Source organism: Chanos chanos, chromosome 3 (assembly GCF_902362185.1).
Source record: "Chanos chanos chromosome 3, fChaCha1.1, whole genome shotgun sequence".
Lineage (NCBI taxonomy): Eukaryota > Metazoa > Chordata > Actinopteri > Gonorynchiformes > Chanidae > Chanos > Chanos chanos.
This window is the reverse complement of record NC_044497.1, coordinates 35,154,738-35,174,041: the sequence shown is the minus strand read 5'-3', so window position 1 is coordinate 35,174,041 and position 19,304 is coordinate 35,154,738. Positions and strand designations below refer to the sequence as shown.

Below are 19,304 nucleotides of genomic sequence, written 5' to 3'. Positions count from 1 at the left end.
TTACCAAAAACACTACCTCACTTGGCTCGTCACCTCATTTACTCAACACATATACCACAACCCACAACTTAACATGCAGCTCCATTAGCACATTTATGTCCGCCTCAGACTTATGACATTCCTCTAGTTTGATCATGGAGCATTTGTTCCATTGGCTGTTATGTTAATATGCAAACATCGTACCGGTATGGACCTCTAATACTGTAGAATTACCACTGAGATGTAGGGATTTCCATCCCTACACACACACACATACACACATATATACATACACGTATACATATACATATATGTACATACCAATGTACATTTGAGAGAGGAGGAGAGTGAGGGGAAGGGGGGGGGGCGCAAGAGAGAGAGAGACGGAGGGAAAAGGGGCTCATGTGTTGAGAGATGTATTGGGCTGGTGTGCCTCATTAGCTATCTGAGATATCACTACAGTGAAGTCTGGCTGCATTCAACACACACCTGTTGCTCCATGTCCTAAGACTAACTCTATGCATGTGTGTGTGTGTATGTGTGTGTGTGTGTGTGTGTGTGTGTGTGTGTGTGTGTGTGTGAAGGAGTGTATGTGTGAGACAAGAATGGAAGGAAAATTTGTGTGCGTGACAGAGAAATTATCACTGAAAGAATAAAGAGAGAAAGGGAAAATGGGGATTGATGGCTTCAGGTTCACATCTGTTTTTGTCCAAAACAGAAAAAAAAGTCAGGGGCTGCACACCTGGTGAAAGGGATGGGGAATGCTGGGGAATGTGTGAGGAGTGGGTGTGGAAGCGTGTGTGTGAAGGGATGAATAGTAACAGGCAAAAAAAAAAAAAAGGCAGGAAACTATGGCGAGGGGTGGAGGAAAAACACAGCAGCTGTTTAATGGGGAGAGCAGTTGCTGTCTAAGTATTCATGTAAGTCTCTCTAACACACACTCTAACAGTGTTCATGTAAGTCTCCCTAACACACACTCTAACAGTGTTCATGTAAGTCTCCCTAACACACACTCTAACAGTGTTCATGTAAGTCTCCCTAACACACACTCTAACAGTGTTCATGTAAGTCTCCCTAACACACACTCTAACAGTGTTCATGTAAGTCTCCCTAACACACACTCTAACAGTGTTCATATAAGTCTCCCTAACACACACTCTAACAGTGTTTATGTAAGTCTCCCTAACACACACTCTAACAGTGTTCATGTAAGTCTCCCTAACACACACTCTAACAGTGTTCATATAAGTCTCCCTAACACACACTCTAACAGTGTTCATGTAAGTCTCCCTAACACACATTCTAACAGTGTTCATGTAAGTCTCCCTAACACACACTCTAACAGTGTTTATGTAAGTCTCCCTAACACACACTCTAACAGTGTTCATGTAAGTCTCCCTAACACACACTCTAACAGTGTTCATATAAGTCTCCCTAACACACACTCTAACAGTGTTCATGTAAGTCTCCCTAACACACATTCTAACAGTGTTCATGTAAGTCTCCCTAACACACACTCTAACAGTGTTCATGTAAGTCTCCCTAACACACACTCTAACAGTGTTCATGTAAGTCTCTCTAACACACACTCTAACAGTGTTCATATAAGTCTCCCTAACACACACTCTAACAGTGTTCATGTAAGTCTCCTTAACACACACTCTAACAGTGTTCATGTAAGTCTCCCTAACACACACTCTAACAGTGTTCATGCAAGTCTCCTTAACACACACTCTAACAGCAGTCTTTAAAGCTTCTTTCTGTTGTGTTCATATTGATCCACCCACTAGTGCACAGCCGCCCTATAAATTCCTCTCTGATTTTACCGTTTGAGATCCCCCTAACATGCCCCTCTCTTTCTCTCTTCTCTCTTTCCAGCCATTCATTAGTGATGCTGATTGGAGAAGACAGTGGGTCTTAAATAAGGCACTGCATGTCTACACCAATCAACAGTACAGAGAGAGAGAGAGAGAGAGAGAGAGAACAAGTGAGTTGAGAGAACAAGAGAAAGAATGAAAGAGAGTGATAAGGTGAAAGAGAAGAACAAGATTTCTAGAAGAGGAAAGTTAATGTTGTTAAATGTGGTGAGAAGGAATGATTGATAATTTCAGGGCTAAAGCCAGTGTTTGCAGAAATTAGAACATGCAAAAAATTCCGCCAGGGCCTGCAGACTCCGTTGGGTTTTCAACTGTCCTGTTTTTGACAATATTTAGGCCAAGATCTCTCAATTTTTCATGAAGTCAACCTAAAGCATCTGTGTAAACAGGAGCAGAATAAGGGAAGGTAGAGAGAGAGAGAGAGTGAGAGAGGGACGAGACAGAGGACAGAGATTGTGGGAAGAGTGAGGGCAGACAACCAAAGCACAAACGTCAAAGCCCTTCATGGAGAGAAACAGAGAGAAGAGTGTTGACATACATCTTATGTCACTTTGGCCTCTGTGGTGTGTGTGTGTGTGTGTGTGAGAGAGAGAGGGAGAGAGCATATGACCTAGGCTTTTGGAGTATTTGTACCATTGGTCCCAACATGCACTGAGTGACAGGGACAAGTGAGCAGGGAAGTGTGAGCTTTGCATGCAAAGCCTTATCTTGATTCTAGACAGTATTCTAGATATTCTAGATATTCTAGATGTATTCATTTCATTTTGTTGTCATGGAAATCTGTCATCATAAATAGAAAATCCATATGGATTCCAAATGACAGCAGAAATCAAGGGGGTGAAAATGTTTTCTAGGAATTAGATTCAAAATTATTCTGGAAAGGAAAGAGAATGGACAAATAGTCTGGAGTTGTCTCTTTTTGTGGCTAAAAATTGTGCCAACAGTAACTAATCTGTCGTGATCAGCACAGATTCCTTCTATTGTGGCAGACTGTCCAAAAAAAAAAAAAAACCCTCACATTGCACTTGTCTACAGATGCAAGCAATTTTAGGAGCCATTTCAGGTAACCTGCTGTGGTTGGAAAGACCGTAAACAGTGTGCAAAACAACTCACAATTACTTGAAGTCTCTCTCTCCAGACATCCAGACTAAAGACCTGTTTTTCTCATTGCTCTGAACTTCAAAGTGGCTCAAAGGCACCCCAAGCTCACTGTATCACCAGAGTGGTCATAGCAACTAAATCCAGTGCAATTAGCCGACTGGAACACACCCAGCCAATGATTGCCAAAATAGCAAATTGAAATAATGAAAGAATGAGAGAGAGCGACAGAGGCAGAGAGAGAGAGAGACAGGGGCAGGGAAAGAGAGAGAGAGAGAGAGAGAGAGAGAGAGAAATAAAGAACACTTGGAATAACAGTGCAGTCCACACGTCCTTTTTTCCCCTCAGAAACCCTGTCCTTCATCCCATCGTTTTTTCCTGACCCCTCCCCCCTCTCCCCATTCCATGACATTCCATCACTCTCCCTCTCCTTATTCCTCATTTCTTGGAAGAACCAGACTGTTTTTTCACCCAATCACTCTCTCATCACAGAGCTCATAAATTAATTTAAACCCAGAAAGATGGCACTTCTTTTGAAGTCTCTTTCCTTTTGGTCTCACTCTATTCTGTCTGTCTGTCTGTCTGTCTGTCTCTCTCTGCTTCTCACTGTTCTTCTCAGGTGAAGACTATCTGGACACAGAAACTGTCTTTCCCTCATTCTAGATTTGATGTTAAGATTCTCACACATTAAACTAAGACTGTTTCATTAGATACAGAGAAAAAAATATCTTGAGCTGGAAATCATTTCAGATAGTGTACTTCTCACATTTTATCACTTTTCCTCTACATCTCTCCCTCTCTCTCTCTCTTATACTCACTCTCCCTACCAAAGAAACATGTGCCATCATATTTAGATTCCCTGGATTAAACCAACGTGTCCTGCACACAAATACATGACAGACAAACAGCCTGCTAAGTATTTTAAGTCTCCCAAAATATCTCCCAAATCTGAATCCACACCCCAACGAACACACACACACACACACACACACTTATTCTCTATTCCCTTGACAACATATCCTGCCAAAAGTAGAAGGCTGTGATATAAACTCAAGGGCTCGTAAAGTTTTTATGTTTCCAAGAGACACAACATGACAGAATAATGTTCTGCATAGTGGGGCAGTTAATCCAAAAGAATTTGTTCGACCTTCCTGCTCCAGTAAATCGCCGCTCACTAAAACCCCTCATATACACTCCACTTCAGTGCCAGCTTATGGTTTTTAACACAACACAGCACAAGTGTGTGGGTAATGATGACAAGAATGATAACAATGATTCATTTTACCATTCCTTTTTTAGATATTGGTTGTGTTTCGTGCTGTATTTTTCTACTTTGGAAATACTATTACTGAGAATCAGTGTCAATAAAATACTTGGAAGGTTGGAGAAAATAAATATCTGGAATTTCTGAAAAAATATCTCGAAAATTTGTCCTGTATGTACAGCATGATATAATGTGATAAAGCTGAACTACAGTGTGGATAAGCTCAAAAGTGAAATTCAACAATTTATATACATACCTCCTCCATGAGCTCATAGTGAAGGATTCCAACAGAACACTGGGATACATTTCCTCTCCACTGAGGTTCTGACTTTAACTCCTGTTAAAATGTTACTACATTTCTAAAGAGATCTCTCTCTGGGTGGGGTCTAATGGAAAAGAGACATGTCAGTTTCAGTTGGATCATTAGAAAGATCGCCGACTGAGAGAGTGTGTGTGTGTGTGTGTGTGTGTGAAAAGAAGAGTAAAGAGTGTATTTATTAAAAAACTCCAAAGTGAATTTTAAACTTCATTGTCTGTATATGTGTATGTGTGTGGGGGGGGGGGGGGTGTTTGTGTGTGTGCGTGCGTGCATGTGTGTGAAAAGAAGAGTGAAAATTGTACTCATTCAAAAATTCAAAAGCGAATTTTAAACAGTATCATCTGTGTGTGTATGTGTGTGTGTATGTGTGTGAAAAGAGGAGTAAAAGGTGCATTTATTAAAAAATTCCAAAGCGAATTTTAAACTGCATTGTCTGTGTGTGTGTGAGTGTGTGTGTGTGCGTACGTGCGTGTGCAAAGAAGAGTGAAGATTGTATTTATTCAAAAATTCAAAAGTGAATTTTAAACAGCATTGTCTGTGTGTGTGTGTTCATATGCACAGGTGTCTATGCATCTATTTGGCTTTCTTTAAACATGTCCAACGCCACACTAAATGCCACACTGGTTTCCACTGACATTTCACTGCCACCTTCTGGTAACAAACAGTACAATTTAAACAGGACGGCATTTTTTAAACATCCTGCACCAAATAAGTCAAGAAATTCATTCACACTTACAACCACAACAAAACACAGAGAAACATTTGGTCAGGTGAAAAGTGCAAATTTACTGCTAAAATACCATTTTCAATCAGTGCATCTACTGCAAAGTAAAATCACAAAACCAAAAACAACAGCAGCCAATAAACTACCAATAAACAAACATACACATAGTACTCATCAGGTCGTATGAAGTTACCAATTAAAGAACACAAAAAAATACACAGAAACTGTAACCAAGCATATATGTTCATAATGAGGAGCTTTTCTAAAGCCAGAAGCTTACCTAACTGCTCGTCCAATACAAACAAGTTTTTTTTTTACCGGTGAAAACCAAACAATTAATAAGACAATAAATAGGTGCTTTAAATCAAACACAGAGGTTGTGTTTTTTTTGTTTGCTTGTTTTGTTTTGCATTTGGTCCAGTATGTAAAGGAAAGATTCAACTTTTAATTTTTTTTTTTCATCCCCCTGCTTTTAGCAGAGCTGGGGATCTAACGCCTTGTGCTGGCTCTGATAGCAGACATTCAAAATCTATGAGTGAGATAAGTACACGAGAGCCATAGTTTGGCTGGTTTATCATAGATAAGATAAGATAAGATAACCATGACTATAAGGATGATACTGTTAGCATGTTGAGACTCATCAGTCAGAGCCAGCCACATCCATCAAACGCTCACTGATACACTGATGAACCCGTACTGTAACAGTCTAAAGAAAAATATAACAGCATTTCTGAAACACCTCCCTCCACCTGAGTCTTACCTCAATAACAGTAGATCATGGATAGTTATGTAGTTCAGAGTTAAAGAAAGTCTTCATTCAGAGAGGTAATCTCTAAAGTCTTAGTATACTCTTGGTCTACTTATACACAATTTCCAGCTGGACCCGAAGGCTCCGTACCCACATTTAATTACCATTACTCTCATAGCTATAAAAACTGCATAGGAATTCTTAGAGCATAATCAAACTTAACTGTACCTGATCCTGCAACATTCCAACAAACACAAATACACACACGTGCACACGCACACGCACAAACGCTACTTCTCCTTGACAGTGTTCCAAGTGTCTAATGATTGAAGCATTTTCCCTGGAAAGGAGAAAGAAAAACAACAATTACTATTATTATCAGAACACAAATGTTCAGGATACCAAAAACAACAAGATCTTGACATGATGACAGTTTTTGAATTATAAGTCAAATTTTACCCCCCCCCCCCCACCCCCCACTTTGTCCTAGACTGAATTACCTAAACTTGTAGTCTCACAGCTCTCTAACTTAAATGGTCACTTCAGTGCAGTAAGTGAGGCTATCTTACTCCAACATTTTTCTTGCTCCAATCTGCACTATATTGTCAAATAACTTTGAGCCCTTGACGGAGAGCAGGGTTCACATCACTGCAGGCGGCACAGGTGTCTGTCTCTAACTTACTAACACTGAGCACTGAGAGGGACAGGGACCCTGGTCAGCTGCATTCTCTGTCACTCCTGACCATAGAGAGCAAGTGTGACTACACTGTGGTTCAAACTGTGGTTCAAGTTCCTGATGCTGAACAATGTCAGCAGTGCGTTATTATACAAGGTCTAGTTGCACCATTGTCAAGGGTATTGTGTGTGTGTGTGTTGCATACTGTTCTTGAACAGTGTGTTGTTACCTGCTGTGGCTGAGGTAAGTGTTAGTGTGTGTTCAGATTTGGTCGACTGTAAGTGGTCCTCTGCTTTGAATCTCTTGCATGATAGATTGGACGACCTCAGAGGTTGTGCCCTGACCCCCAAGGTCAGCTGTATGTAACTGCATGAAATGGACAAGGCCCAAATTCAATTCAATTCAATTCAATTCAGTTCAATTCAATTCAATTCAACCTGCATGGCACTTTTTACAACAGACTCTGGCCAACAGAAGGATCCCTGTCCTGAAACACTCAGTAAGCATGGTGGAGTCTCAGTCAACCACTCGCTTGACTCTGCCATCAGCTTTACTAAGCATACAAATCGCATTTTATTTGACAGGTCATGCCCCAAATAATCTGTTTAATGTTACACTCTGAGTCAGAATATATTCAGAAAAATTTGGAGATTTAAAACATACCTTTTTACTGACTAATATGGGCTGCAGAGATAAATAAAGCAATTAGCACTGTAAAATGTGGCTGCTTCACACAATGTGTAATTTCCATACCCGTGTTTCAGACAGAGTCTTGAGAATCGCTTGGCGAATCATGGTAGCATAGCCATGAAGCCTAATGGAGAAAGAAAGAAAGAAAGAAAGAGAGAGAGAGACTCAGATAACAGTTATGTAAATAAAGACTATGAATCATCTGAACAGACTGTGTTAAGATATCTTTGGCTTAAAAAGTTCTGTTCAGACACAGGTCATATATCACAGGATTACCATATAGGATGAAATCTGATTAAATGACTGGAAGACTGTCAAAGGGATACTTCCCTCAAAACTGAATTTGGCTTTGTTCCTGACATCCATAAACTTCAGAGAGTTGGGAAAGTATCTAATATGTTTCATCCAAGAAGCAAACTATTTCTGTTCTTTGATTTTTCAGTTCAGAACATGAAAGAAAATCATCTGATCTGATGTGGGTATGAGCTTATGAAAAGAATTTCTCAAGTTTGGCAGTTATACAATTCAGTGTCTGCCAAAAACGTCAAAAATGTACAAAACTCTTTCAATTAAGCTGTATGAACCAACACAATTATAATAAGATAGTTTGATATGCTAAAGGGAAGAGGGAATTTAATTCTGACTTCCGTCTTTCTACAGAGATATAACTATAGTCCTGTGATTAAAGGTAAAAAAAATATAAAGTGATTAAACTATTTCATAATCACACACATGCAAACACACACACACACACAGACACAGACATACGCACACTCATGACACACCTCAAGTGGTCAAGCATAAGACAGCTAGCCAGCAGTGTAGCAGTGGGGTTTGCAATGTTGCGGTTTGCAATGCTTTTGCCAGTGTTCCTAGTGGCCTGAAAGAAAACAATAAATGATTACTCATCATTACTTATCTAAAAGGCTGTTGTGTTTTTCAAACACCTCAGACATTAAAACTATTCAAAACTACATAACATTGTCTTACTGTTTCAAACACGGCGTAGTCTTTTCCATAGTTAGCACCTGGAACCAGACCAGGACCTCCAACCAGCCCGGCACACACGTTACTCACCACGTTACCATAGAGATTTGGCATCACCATCACGTCAAACTGCTGAGGCTTGGACACCAGCTACACAAACACACACACGCATACACACACAGAGCTTAACAAGTCTCAGTGTATACACCTTTATGATTAAATAAGTGTGTAGAGTTAAAAAATGCAATAAAAGGTTAAACTACTGACTCGTTTCCTGTTATTTACTGTTATTTACTGCTTCTATAGTGTTATTAATGAGCTGTTAATATACTATTGCAACTAGTAATCCTTTGGTGCCTAATCATTACACGCCCAACCTGAACAACATTACACATTACATCTGAACAACAGGTAACATAATAAATGTGGGCATTAATAAGCAAATGTTATTTCTATTAAAGGTTAAAGGTATTAATTTAACTTCAATTAAAGGTTAAAGGTATTAATTTTACTTCTGTTAAAGGTTGAGTGATAGCACTTCTCCAGAGCACCAGGGTGTGTTTTCCTGAGTGGAGGAAGCTGTTTTACAGAGCAGTACCTGCATTGTGGTGTTATCCACAATCATACTGTCAAATGCAATGTCAGGATATCCAGCTGCCACCTCTTTACAGCACTGCAGAAAAAGCCCATCTCCCAGTTTCCTGGCAACAAAAACAAAATTACCACCGAATTGTGAAATGGTAAAGGCTGTGGACTTATTAACACCTTTTTTCTGTCAGTGGTGAATATGAAAAGTTTAAAAACTCGTATCTCGATCAGCGAGGGGTTGTATAGTGGGGCTCTATGTACCTCAGTGGAGCATTCAAATCAATTTCAATTCAGTCAGCTCTGGGAATGTACTCTAATCCAATTCATTAACTGTTCATACTCCATTTGTTTTCCTGAAGAGTACAAAACTTCATGGATTGATATTAATATTTCATTTCCTGAATTAACTGATGTAAAAGAAAACAACTCTTGCCACATATTGAAGAAAGTGAAGCAGAGAGACCTGTTTCTGTGGAGAGATTGTTTTTCAAGCCATGTGTTCAATACCTTTGGCTGCCTGCAAAGAATGTCTGAACTGCAGTACAGATTAAAAACTCTCACGGTGAAAGAAACACTCACATGATGTTGGCTTTATGAACAGCCGTGACCCTACGACGACCTTTCTCCCTGGCTAGTTGAAAGGCGTATTCGGCAATCTGCAAGGATTTCACACGAGTGATGATCTTCAAGCATTCCACGACTCCTGGTACATTCTGAAAGAGGGAGAGAGAAAGAGAGAGAGAGAGAGAGAGAGAGAGAGTGAGAGAGAGAGAGAACGAGAGAGGGGGGGGGGAGAGGGAGAGAGAGAGAGAGAGGGAGAGAGAGAGGGAGAGAGGGAGAGAGAGAGAGAGAGGGAGAGAGAGAGAAAGAGAGAGAGAGAGAAAAAGAGAGAGAGAGAGAGAGAGAGAGAGAGAGAGAGAGAGCAGGTTGACCAAAAGTAAAAGACATCAAAAGAGCTGCCATCTCTCTGTGTTTCAATTCATTTAAGAGATTTGCACTGAGAGAGCAATTGAGTGGAAAAAAACAATCTGCCTCTCTCTTTCTGCCAAGGCAGGAAGAGGAAAAAAATACAGAAGGGAAATACAAACACAAATGCACAGGGACTCAAAAATCAGTGGGGAGCGAGAGGCAACACAGACACAGATCCACACACACACCTCATGCTCCAGGCTACTATATTCTCCCTCAGTATTCTCTCTGATGATGATGATGTCGATGTCTTTGTGACGGGTTTGAATACCCGGGAGAGACTGACAGTGCATCACATTTGCATACAAGTCCAGACTGACACTGGAGTGATGGCAAGAAAGAGAGACATCGTTACATCATTTAATGGCCTGTTCATTATTTCATGCCAGTGAGAGAAATTACGGAATTTCACTGGGTTCTAAAACCCTTCGATTACTCTGATCTTACCGAAGCAAGTTGTTTCTGGACTTGTGAGAAGGGGGTAAGTTGTGGTTAGTCTCAATGTTACCTAAGAAATAGAAAAGTGAGGGTATATCTTATTAATTGATAATGCAATACCAGAGACACACACACACACACACACACACACACACACAGGCTCACCTTTGAGAGCCACCCCGTTGCGTCTAACAGATATGATGGCATTATTGATGTCATCCTCTGAAGTTTTTGTGGAGTCTACATTCACAACCTCAAAATCCACAGGAACACAGCAGAACCTGACAGTATCAACATGTGGATTATCCACAGCTGCTTTCAGCTTCACAAACATTCAGTTAATGAACCCACAGAAAATGCTACAATATTTTGGGCTGTTTATGATGGGGGGAAAAAAAGAATTTTAGATCATTCCCAAAATCATCATTCAATGAGCCTGAGCCTGACAGTTTTAAACTAAAATGATGATATCTATCTATCTATCTATCTATCTATCTATCTATCTATCTATCTATCTATCTATCTATCTATCTATCTATCTATCTATATAATCAAAAAAGACACTGTAGAAGACATTGTTCAGAGAGAACAGCAGGTAGGTGGAGTTAGATACTCAGGGCTGGTCTCCTGGTACCATGTAAGTCAGACCTGAAAAGCTCCCGAACATGGTTCAGAAGTTCTGGTCCAATTCCATCCCCAGGAATCAAAGTCACGGAGTGTCTTCCTCCATACCTGGCTGGAGGGGGCTGAATGGGATGGAGAAAGAAGAGAAGGGAAGGATTTGTGACAAGAATCAACTGTCATGACTTTATCACAGGTATCACAGTCAAGGCCATCTGAATATGAGTTTACAGCAAAGGTGCCCAAGTACAGCCCTTGAGACCCAAGGTACTTGTTATCATTTTGTTTTTATCATCTTGACTGAATTTTAGCTGACTGACTGGTGCCTGCTCTCTTCAGCTTATCACAGACCACAGCCAGCACATATAAAAATCAGCAATTGTCCTCTAGGATAGGATTTGGGCACCACAGTTTTACAGTGACTAAGTGATTGGCCCTGTTCAAACACGCTTACATGGCTTCCATTTCATCTCAAGCTTGTATCTGAGTGTATTGAACAGGTTAAGGCATTGTTTATTTGATTTTCTTTGTTAGTTACCATAACTGTAACTATAATGTTTGTGATTTCAAATTTATTGTAAAGGGAAACATTCATGTAAACAGGTTGCTGGCAAATCACTCAAGCACTCTACAAGCTTATCTGATCTAGACAAAAAGCTACTAAACAGTTTACCACACAGCAGTATCTTCATTTATTATAATCACAAGCACCGCTACTGCGCAACGCACTTCAAAACAGTACAGTAAAGCTAAAGCATCCATAACTGATAGTTTTAACCTAGACCCTTGACAGAAAATGCCTTTTTAAATGGTACAGTAAAGGCATTCTTCATCAAGAGCATTGTACTCACAATAACCTGGGAATGGCAGAATGAAAGGGGAGGGGAGGAGAATCACAGGGAGAGAATAGGGGTGGTTAGTGTGTGAGAAAGTGTAAATCAGACATACGTGTGAAAATGTGAAAACAAACAAATAAATTTAAAAATCAGCTTTTGAGGCAAAGCCTTGGCAAGCAAGAGGTGCAGGAAGGCCAGTGACAGAATCAGGCATGTGACTTCATTAGTAAGTTTTTGTTTATTCTATTTATTTATTTATTTATTTATTTATTTTTTGCATCCTGTGAAGGGGTATTGACTGGCTCAGCAGAACTGTTTTAAATTGTCCAACAAGCCTTTTGTGTGAAGCGGTTCTGTTTTATGAAGTTATTTGTTAATTAGATGTTTCCCATCAAAATAAATAAATAAATACATAAATAAATTCCTAAGAATGTCCCCATCTGTGAAATCAGGCAACCTCATGAACAGGGGCTTGGATTTCAATGAGCAAGGTTGGTCAGTGAAGAGAAAAAAAAAGTAAATATTATTAATGTAAGTATGAAGCATGATTTCGAGATGTTTGTTGCGTTAACAACATAAAATGTCATCACGACGACTCATTACTTATATCACTGGACAAATGGAAATAGTTCAGGCTACATACGAAGATTTCAGTAAACCAGTAAGAGCGTTTTCTTGACAAATTTTCATTGATAAAGTTGTGAAACTGGTGAATAAAACATTAACGTTACACTGAATACTCTGTGGCTCGTATTGGGCTATTTGAGAGAAAACTTACAGCGTAGGAGGACTTCTCCCTCCGACAGCAAACTGATGGGCTAAGTACCTGCTGTTCAGAAAGGACGGAAAGCAGATAATGCCGATATATAAATCATAAAAGGAAAGAAAGGAAAACTGTGGAATCCAGGGTACAAATTAGCAAATGACAGCTGTCAGTTAACAGTTTGACATACAGCATTAATTTATGATAATCTTCACTGCTTTTTCATTGCGACAGGTATCTAATGAACGACAAAAGTATGCAACTGACAAATAACCTATTTAAGTTACAGAAATATGTTTATACTTCGGAGCGACTGACAATGACCTTGCCGTTCATTCATTTGGAAGGACACTGGACATTTGTGCGAAATACTACGCTACAACTAAATTAAAGGCCTAAGAAACATTTGCAAATCCTTACAGTATAGCAGGGTGTGTATAAAATGTTTCTTGTTACAGCCTTACCTGGTTACTCAGAAGTCCAGCCCATGGTGGCTGTAATAGTTTGGAGAGCGACAGCAACGTCCGAGTGGACATTTTGTATTCAAATATGTGTTAGGATCTGCAACTAGCACGTAGCCACCGCGAGATCTCGTAGCTAGATAACACCACTCTATGTCTGATACCGGATCGGCTAAACAGACGTAACTGTCTAAATGCTAGAATGGGCTTTGCACACCGTCGCTGAACTGAAATCAGCGGAGAGGCCACTTGAATTGCGTCTCATTCGTGGTAGCCATAAAACAATAGCACCCTCTATTGCTCTTGGACGAGAACACAGGCTTGCCTGTGGTCTTTTTGCAATTGTAACGGAATCTCGCTTCCTTACAGATATTAACATTTCCACTTGTAAAAGGCATCTCCACGTGAGATCGTTTTGCTAAAGCTAGACTTCAACTCACTGTCACCCACTCAGCAGTATTGTGGGTAGTGGATGAATAACCCTGGTATGTATTAATAGAGTAAGTTTCTCAATCCAAAAAAATGTAGAAATTCAAAAGCATCACCAGAAGGGAGAGAGGGAAGAAAGGAGCTTTTGAAATCAACTGCACTTTGCAGCGTGATATTACGTTGCAAAGTGCAAAAGTGCAGTGAATTTCAAAAGCTCCCTTCTGAGTATGTAAGATAGATAGATAGATACGTGCATACATACATATTTCTGCTTTTGTTTTCTTTACTTATCAATCACAGACAAGCAAAATCGATAGAAATAACAATTCTAAAATATATTTATTGAAAAATACCTGGACCAATAAAACATACAGTTAAATATTTACAAAGGAAGATGTAAATATATGTATTTGTGTGCATGTTCAATTGGTGCTGGTGTCATTGACTCAAGCACTATGTGCTAAGAGGCTCAACAAACGTGGCCAGAGGAGAGACACTGCAAAAATAAGCCCATATGAGAGAAACAGTCTTCTTGCTGCTTGCTGTGCTTTGGCACTTTTCTCTTGCTGTATCAGTTGCTCCTCCATCCATAGCAGTATTTCCTCCTCCTTGGACAGATCAAACCCATAATATTTATTACGCTCCAAACAGTTTATCGTCCCCCGTACAGCCTCCTGCAATAAAGAGAGCATTATTGGGCTGTGAACTGCATTTCTGGACTTTGAGGTTCCTACTGTGCATATACTACATCATGGCATGGGTGTATGAGCATCTATGCATCTGGTGGGATTATCTATTCTAGTTTTCGGAGGAGATGGAAACTACTATAATATATAGCCTGATCTACGTGGAAGTCTTAGTATTTCCTCTATGCCTTGAAGGCTAAGTGTCCTCGCTACATGAGATTTTATTTATGCTCACTTTGAGGCCATCCAGCTGACCCTCATCATAACATTGGAGCAAGAACTCTGTCCTTTCTTTCAGTGTCCAGAATGTTGTTCCCACTGTCGACACATCATCAATACGAGGGACAAAAGCTGCTTCCAGTCTAGGACCCTGAGCCACCATGATGAGGTACAGTGGCGTCTGCAAGAGGAGAGTTCAATAAAATGTGAGGTTTGTTCATACAATCAATTGATTACTCTAAACAATAAACGTGTTTTAAATTATTAGTTTTCTGCTGGTATATATAGACACTGAATGATATTCCAAATGTGGTCTTCCTACACAGTACCATTCACTCAAACATTAATAGCAATTTCACTTCTCCATCAAACTCTGGGCAGCATGCAATGCTACTACTACCACTATCAGACAGTCTACTGTATGGACAACAATATATGTACCACCAGTACCTCAATAAATATAGTGAGTGGTCAATTATGACTTATGTAAATGTTAAACTAATCATTACCATTTCAATCTCTTCAGAAAGTTTCATCAGGTCTGGTGCATGTTGTGCTAAGGCCTGTCCAAGGTCTCTGATCTTGTCCAGATGACCTTCCTTTTCCTCCTTACTAAAGGTCATATCAGGACAATGCATCACTGAGTTCCTCACCTCAATGACCTCAAAACAAAAATGACAAGAGAAAAAAAATCAACATTCAGAACCTTCAAAAACACATCTACATTATTCCAAGTATCACTGTAGCAACTACATTTATTACTGTTACCAGGATTGAAGGATTTTATGGTGAGAAGAAGTAACATAACATTTCAAAAATGATCATCCCACACAGCAAACAGACAGACGGTTAACCATATCTTTGTCACAATAGCTAATTTCTAATCTGTATAACAAGAATCATCTGCAGATCATAGGACGAGGCCAGAACATGTTCAAATTACAAGCACATGGTGCATGCAATTTTTTTAATGTAAAGCACTTCGAGCTGCATCTCTTACATGTAAAGTGCTATACAAATAAAGTTGTTTATTATAATTATTATTATTATTATTAACACAGCCCTTTACATTTGCCCATAAACAGCTTGTATACCTGATTGAGCTTGTGTTCCTGTATAAATCGTCTGAAATATTTGCAGCAGGTCATTAAATTGAGAAGTGCAGAAATGTCAAAGTCGTCAAAGTTGCATTTCCTCTTCAGTCCCCGAGGCATGTAAGCCTGACCAAACATACACAGAATTTCAGAGAGAGAAAGAGAGTGAGAGGGAGGGAGAGAGAAAGAGATATGAGGGGTGGAGACTAATACGTATGAATCAATATTGCACTAATTTGATTTTGGACCGCATATATTGTAAGAAGTTGTGTGTTTTAGTACAGTGCATCAGCCTTAACAGTAGCGAAAGGTTATAGGCCCAGCATGATTCTGTGTGGATTTTTCTTTTATTCCTGAGCAACATGATTGAAACTCAAGAGCAGCTATACCTTAGCTACCTCCCACTTCTTAGATGGCCAAAGGTGTGGTGTACAATTATTCCAGTGTATCGGTCCCTCCTTTGCACTGTGATTGGCCAGAATCTCATCTCTCCATGGAACACATGCCACACACATCAAAGGAAGCTGAGAAGAGAAGCCAGAAAGTCACAACTCCACATAATTCTACATTCTGTGTTTTCCACTTTTCTGCATGTAACAAAAAAACATGAAGCCATCTCTCAACACAATCCTGTTTACTGTGATGCCTTCATAACGAATTCTCATATTAAGTGGGCTGCTGTATTGGACAGCCTGAAGTCAGTTCAACACATTTAACATCTCAAAAGTCTTTTTTTTTTTTTAAAACATTTAGAGTTCTGTGAATAAGGTCGTTTGACAATGAGTCAGAGAGTTTTAAGTAAGGGATAATGTACAGTGAGCCGGTGTTACACCAAATTCTGTGACCATCGAATTCTGTGACCCTGGTAGACGCTGGGGCGGCACGGTGGCGTAGTGAGTAGCGCTGTCGCCTCACAGCAAGAGTTCGATTCCCGGCCGGGCGGCCAGGGTCCTTTCTGTGTGGAGTTTGCATGTTCTTCCTGTGTCTGCGTGGGTTTCCTCCCACAGTCCAAAGACATGCAGGTTAGGTGAACTGGAGACACTAAATTGCCCCTAGGTTTGAATGTGTGTGTGTGAGTGTGTTTGTCTGTGTGTCTGCCCTGCAATGGACTGGCGACCTGTCCAGGGCGTTTCCCCGTCTTTCGCCCTATGAGCGCTGGGACCCCCCGCGACCCTAATCAGGATAAGCGGTCTAGATAGTGAGTGGGTGGTAGGCGCTGTTGCCACTGGGCAGCTTAAAATCGCTCACACAGACAAGTTCGTTAAGCAAACAACGTAAACTCATAGACTGTAAACAAATGAAGGCGAATGCAGTGCGGAGCGTTTTGTTTGCATTGTTTGTATGGGAGCCCTAAGATGCAATGGATTTTTACACGTGTTATAACGTGTTATCACGAGAAAACGGAATCAAAATTAAAATGTAAATGATTGACATTTTAGGGCTTCCATATCTGCTTGTCACATTAGATTAAACGCAGTGTTGTTTATTGCACAGTAGGCTACATGACTGTAATGTCAGAGATACAGTCGGCTGTAGTTCTGTATTCCTGCAGTGGGACTGTTCTGTTTCACCAAGGGTTTAAGAAACCATATCACCATAGAGGAACCGAACGAGTTATTTGCTCTGTTAAAGGCTGCAGTTAATCAATTAATGGAAACATTTGAATACTGAGTTCTTTTTCTTACCTTTTTCGGAATTGGGTTCCATTTCTTTATGTTACATTTGGTTTGACAGGTCGTCCCGCTGGACGTGTTGCGTATTTTAGTTCGAAGGGAATTGTGGTAAATTTCCGTCTCATTCTCAACGAATGGTCGAAGACGCCTTCGCAGAATACGGAGACTCTGTGCTACTTTAAGCCAGTTTTGGTCATTGTCATCATATATCGCCATAGTACATTGTGTCCCTGTTCACCAAATTTCAGGAAGCAAAGACACATCATTTGTAAACTTGCGATCGCGTCGTAATTTGGTCTCCTTCAATAAGACTGAATTGCAAAAGTGTTTCGTATGCTACGGGGTGCTGCAGGCGCCAAAAGGAACTGACGTTGAAACATACATTTATGTTTATTTGAGCTGAATGTGAAAATTCAATTCCGATACTCAAGGAAACATTTGAAATGCCTGTTTATCACTATTAAATGAATACGTGGACTCAGCGGTGAATCGACGTTTCAGTTTTTCCTCAACAGTTATACTGTAATATAATATGTAATATCACATATTATATGAAATTAATGAAATTGTAAAATCATGTATTTAACACAGTTCCAGCACCTCTGAAGCTCATCCCACAGTGAGTCCTTGGATTTTACTTTTGATCTGTTCAGTTTTTCCTTCATGAAGTCCCATATTTGTTCAATGGGATTTACATACTGGCTCTGGGTGGCCACTTCGTGATTTTTGACACTCCGGATCTCTTTTTCTTTTTGTCATTGTCAGAAACATTCATCAAGAAGCCTTTCAGCAATGTATCTCCTTGCAAACACCCTCCCTTTAGTTCTGAACAGTTCAAAGTCAGGTTCATCAGTCCAGAGTGCCTTATACCAGTCCCCCTTGGTCCAGTCTTTGTCTTTTTTGACAAACTGCAGATGTATAGATGGAGGAATGTCTCTGTCCTACTCTTAAGCTTGGTGGAGGGAATATAATAGTCTGGGGTGCTATTTGTGGTGCTGGAGCTGGAGACCTGCTCAAATACAATGGAACAATGGACAATAAGGTGTACCATAACTGGCTAATAATGCATGGAATTCCATTAGGACTGCGACTTCTAGGACCAGGATTCACGTATCGAGAAGACAATGACCCAAAACACCCATCCAAACTCTGTAGAAACTACTTGTGCAAGAAAAAGGGATCTAGAGTGTCAAATATCACGAAGTGGCCACCCCAGAGTCCAGACTTAAATCCCATCAAACTATGGGGCTTCATGGAGGAAAAACTGGACAGATCAAAAGTAAAATCCAAGGAATCACTGTGAGATGACGTTCAGAGGTGCTGGAACCAATTAAGCATTGAAAAAATTACATTGACACAATGCCAGAGAGATGTCAAGCTGTAATTGCTGCAAAAGGGGGGAGTCACACAAAATATTAAATGAGATCTTGCTAAAAAATTTGCATCACAATAGTCTGAGACTTACAGACTATACAGAAAACCTGTTCTAAAGCTTCTACAGTGACTGTACATGTGTGCACTAATGCGGGAAACAGCAGCTTTAACCTTGACCTTGACAGTGACCTTAACCTTGACCAATGATGCACTTTGAAGGGTCAGACAAGAGTCAAACAATGATATGTAATGTGTTTCCTTCTCTTTATTCTAGTCTTTATTAGTGTGCCATAGAGACCAGACCTGATGTGTTTGATGCTCTGTAATTAATGTCTGTAGCTGACTTAATTGTGCTGTATGTTCCATCAGTTGAGACAACAAGAGCCAAACACTACCTGGGATCATCCTTCAAATGAAAGGATAGCTGAGGTGTCAGAGGGTCCACTTGAATGACAGGACTGAGACAAGTCATGACACTGAATGGCAACAGCCACAGAACCATCAGGATAGATAGTGAATACCAACCACACTACAGTGTCTTGGGCAATATGAACAGACAAGATGGGGTGCTGGATGTGGCATCTAAAATGGATGCAACAATGGAAGTCAAGAAGCCAGCAAGACAACAGAGATGTCTTCAGGAACCTGTGACACATGTTAAAGTCACCAGAATACAGCATATATATATATATATATATATATATGTGTGTGTGTGTGTGTGTGTGTGTGTGTGTGTGTGTGTGTTATAGTAAGACCATATGAGAGTTTTATAATCAAACTTTTTGGCTGAG

At 40.1% G+C, this 19,304-nt stretch overlaps 2 protein-coding genes across 2 annotated transcripts; both read right to left on the bottom strand.

Moving 5' to 3' along the window:
- Window positions 1–5,554: 5,554 nt before the first annotated feature.
- LOC115806933 (isocitrate dehydrogenase [NAD] subunit gamma, mitochondrial-like) lies at window positions 5,555–13,113 on the bottom strand. Its single transcript, XM_030767790.1, has 13 exons — window positions 13,042–13,113; window positions 12,593–12,643; window positions 11,006–11,103; window positions 10,523–10,638; window positions 10,367–10,427; window positions 10,108–10,240; window positions 9,530–9,663; window positions 8,961–9,063; window positions 8,366–8,512; window positions 8,161–8,255; window positions 7,439–7,499; window positions 6,915–7,051; window positions 5,555–6,349 (listed from the first exon to the last, which is right to left on the bottom strand). Exons 1-12 carry the CDS (start codon window positions 13,111–13,113, stop codon window positions 6,947–6,949), a joined length of 1,176 nt encoding a protein of 391 aa, XP_030623650.1. The 3' UTR covers window positions 5,555–6,349; window positions 6,915–6,946.
- A 728-nt stretch (window positions 13,114–13,841) lies between these two features.
- On the bottom strand, window positions 13,842–17,421 carry LOC115808320 (uncharacterized protein CXorf38 homolog). Its single transcript, XM_030769653.1, has 6 exons — window positions 17,152–17,421; window positions 15,856–15,990; window positions 15,467–15,592; window positions 14,882–15,034; window positions 14,389–14,553; window positions 13,842–14,141 (listed from the first exon to the last, which is right to left on the bottom strand). Exons 1-6 carry the CDS (start codon window positions 17,353–17,355, stop codon window positions 13,914–13,916), a joined length of 1,011 nt encoding a protein of 336 aa, XP_030625513.1. The 5' UTR covers window positions 17,356–17,421; the 3' UTR covers window positions 13,842–13,913.
- Window positions 17,422–19,304: the final 1,883 nt, after the last annotated feature.

Bases quoted from the DNA above. Each gene is read 5' to 3' on its own strand.
- LOC115806933 (XM_030767790.1), bottom strand. From the start codon at position 13,113: ATGTCCACTCGGACGTTGCTGTCGCTCTCCAAACTATTACAGCCACCA. The intron at 10,241-10,366 runs GTAAGATCAGAG...CCATCACTCCAG, and splicing joins TCCAGAAACAACTTGCTTCG to TGTCAGTCTGGACTTGTATG. The intron at 9,664-10,107 runs GTGTGTGTGTGG...TCCCTCTTTCAG, and splicing joins ATAGTAGCCTGGAGCATGAG to AATGTACCAGGAGTCGTGGA.
- LOC115808320 (XM_030769653.1), bottom strand. From the start codon at position 17,355: ATGGCGATATATGATGACAATGACCAAAACTGGCTTAAAGTAGCACAG. The intron at 15,593-15,855 runs GTATAGCTGCTC...ATGTTTGGTCAG, and splicing joins AGAAGTGGGAGGTAGCTAAG to GCTTACATGCCTCGGGGACT. The intron at 14,142-14,388 runs GTGAGCATAAAT...TCTTTATTGCAG, and splicing joins GTCAGCTGGATGGCCTCAAA to GAGGCTGTACGGGGGACGAT.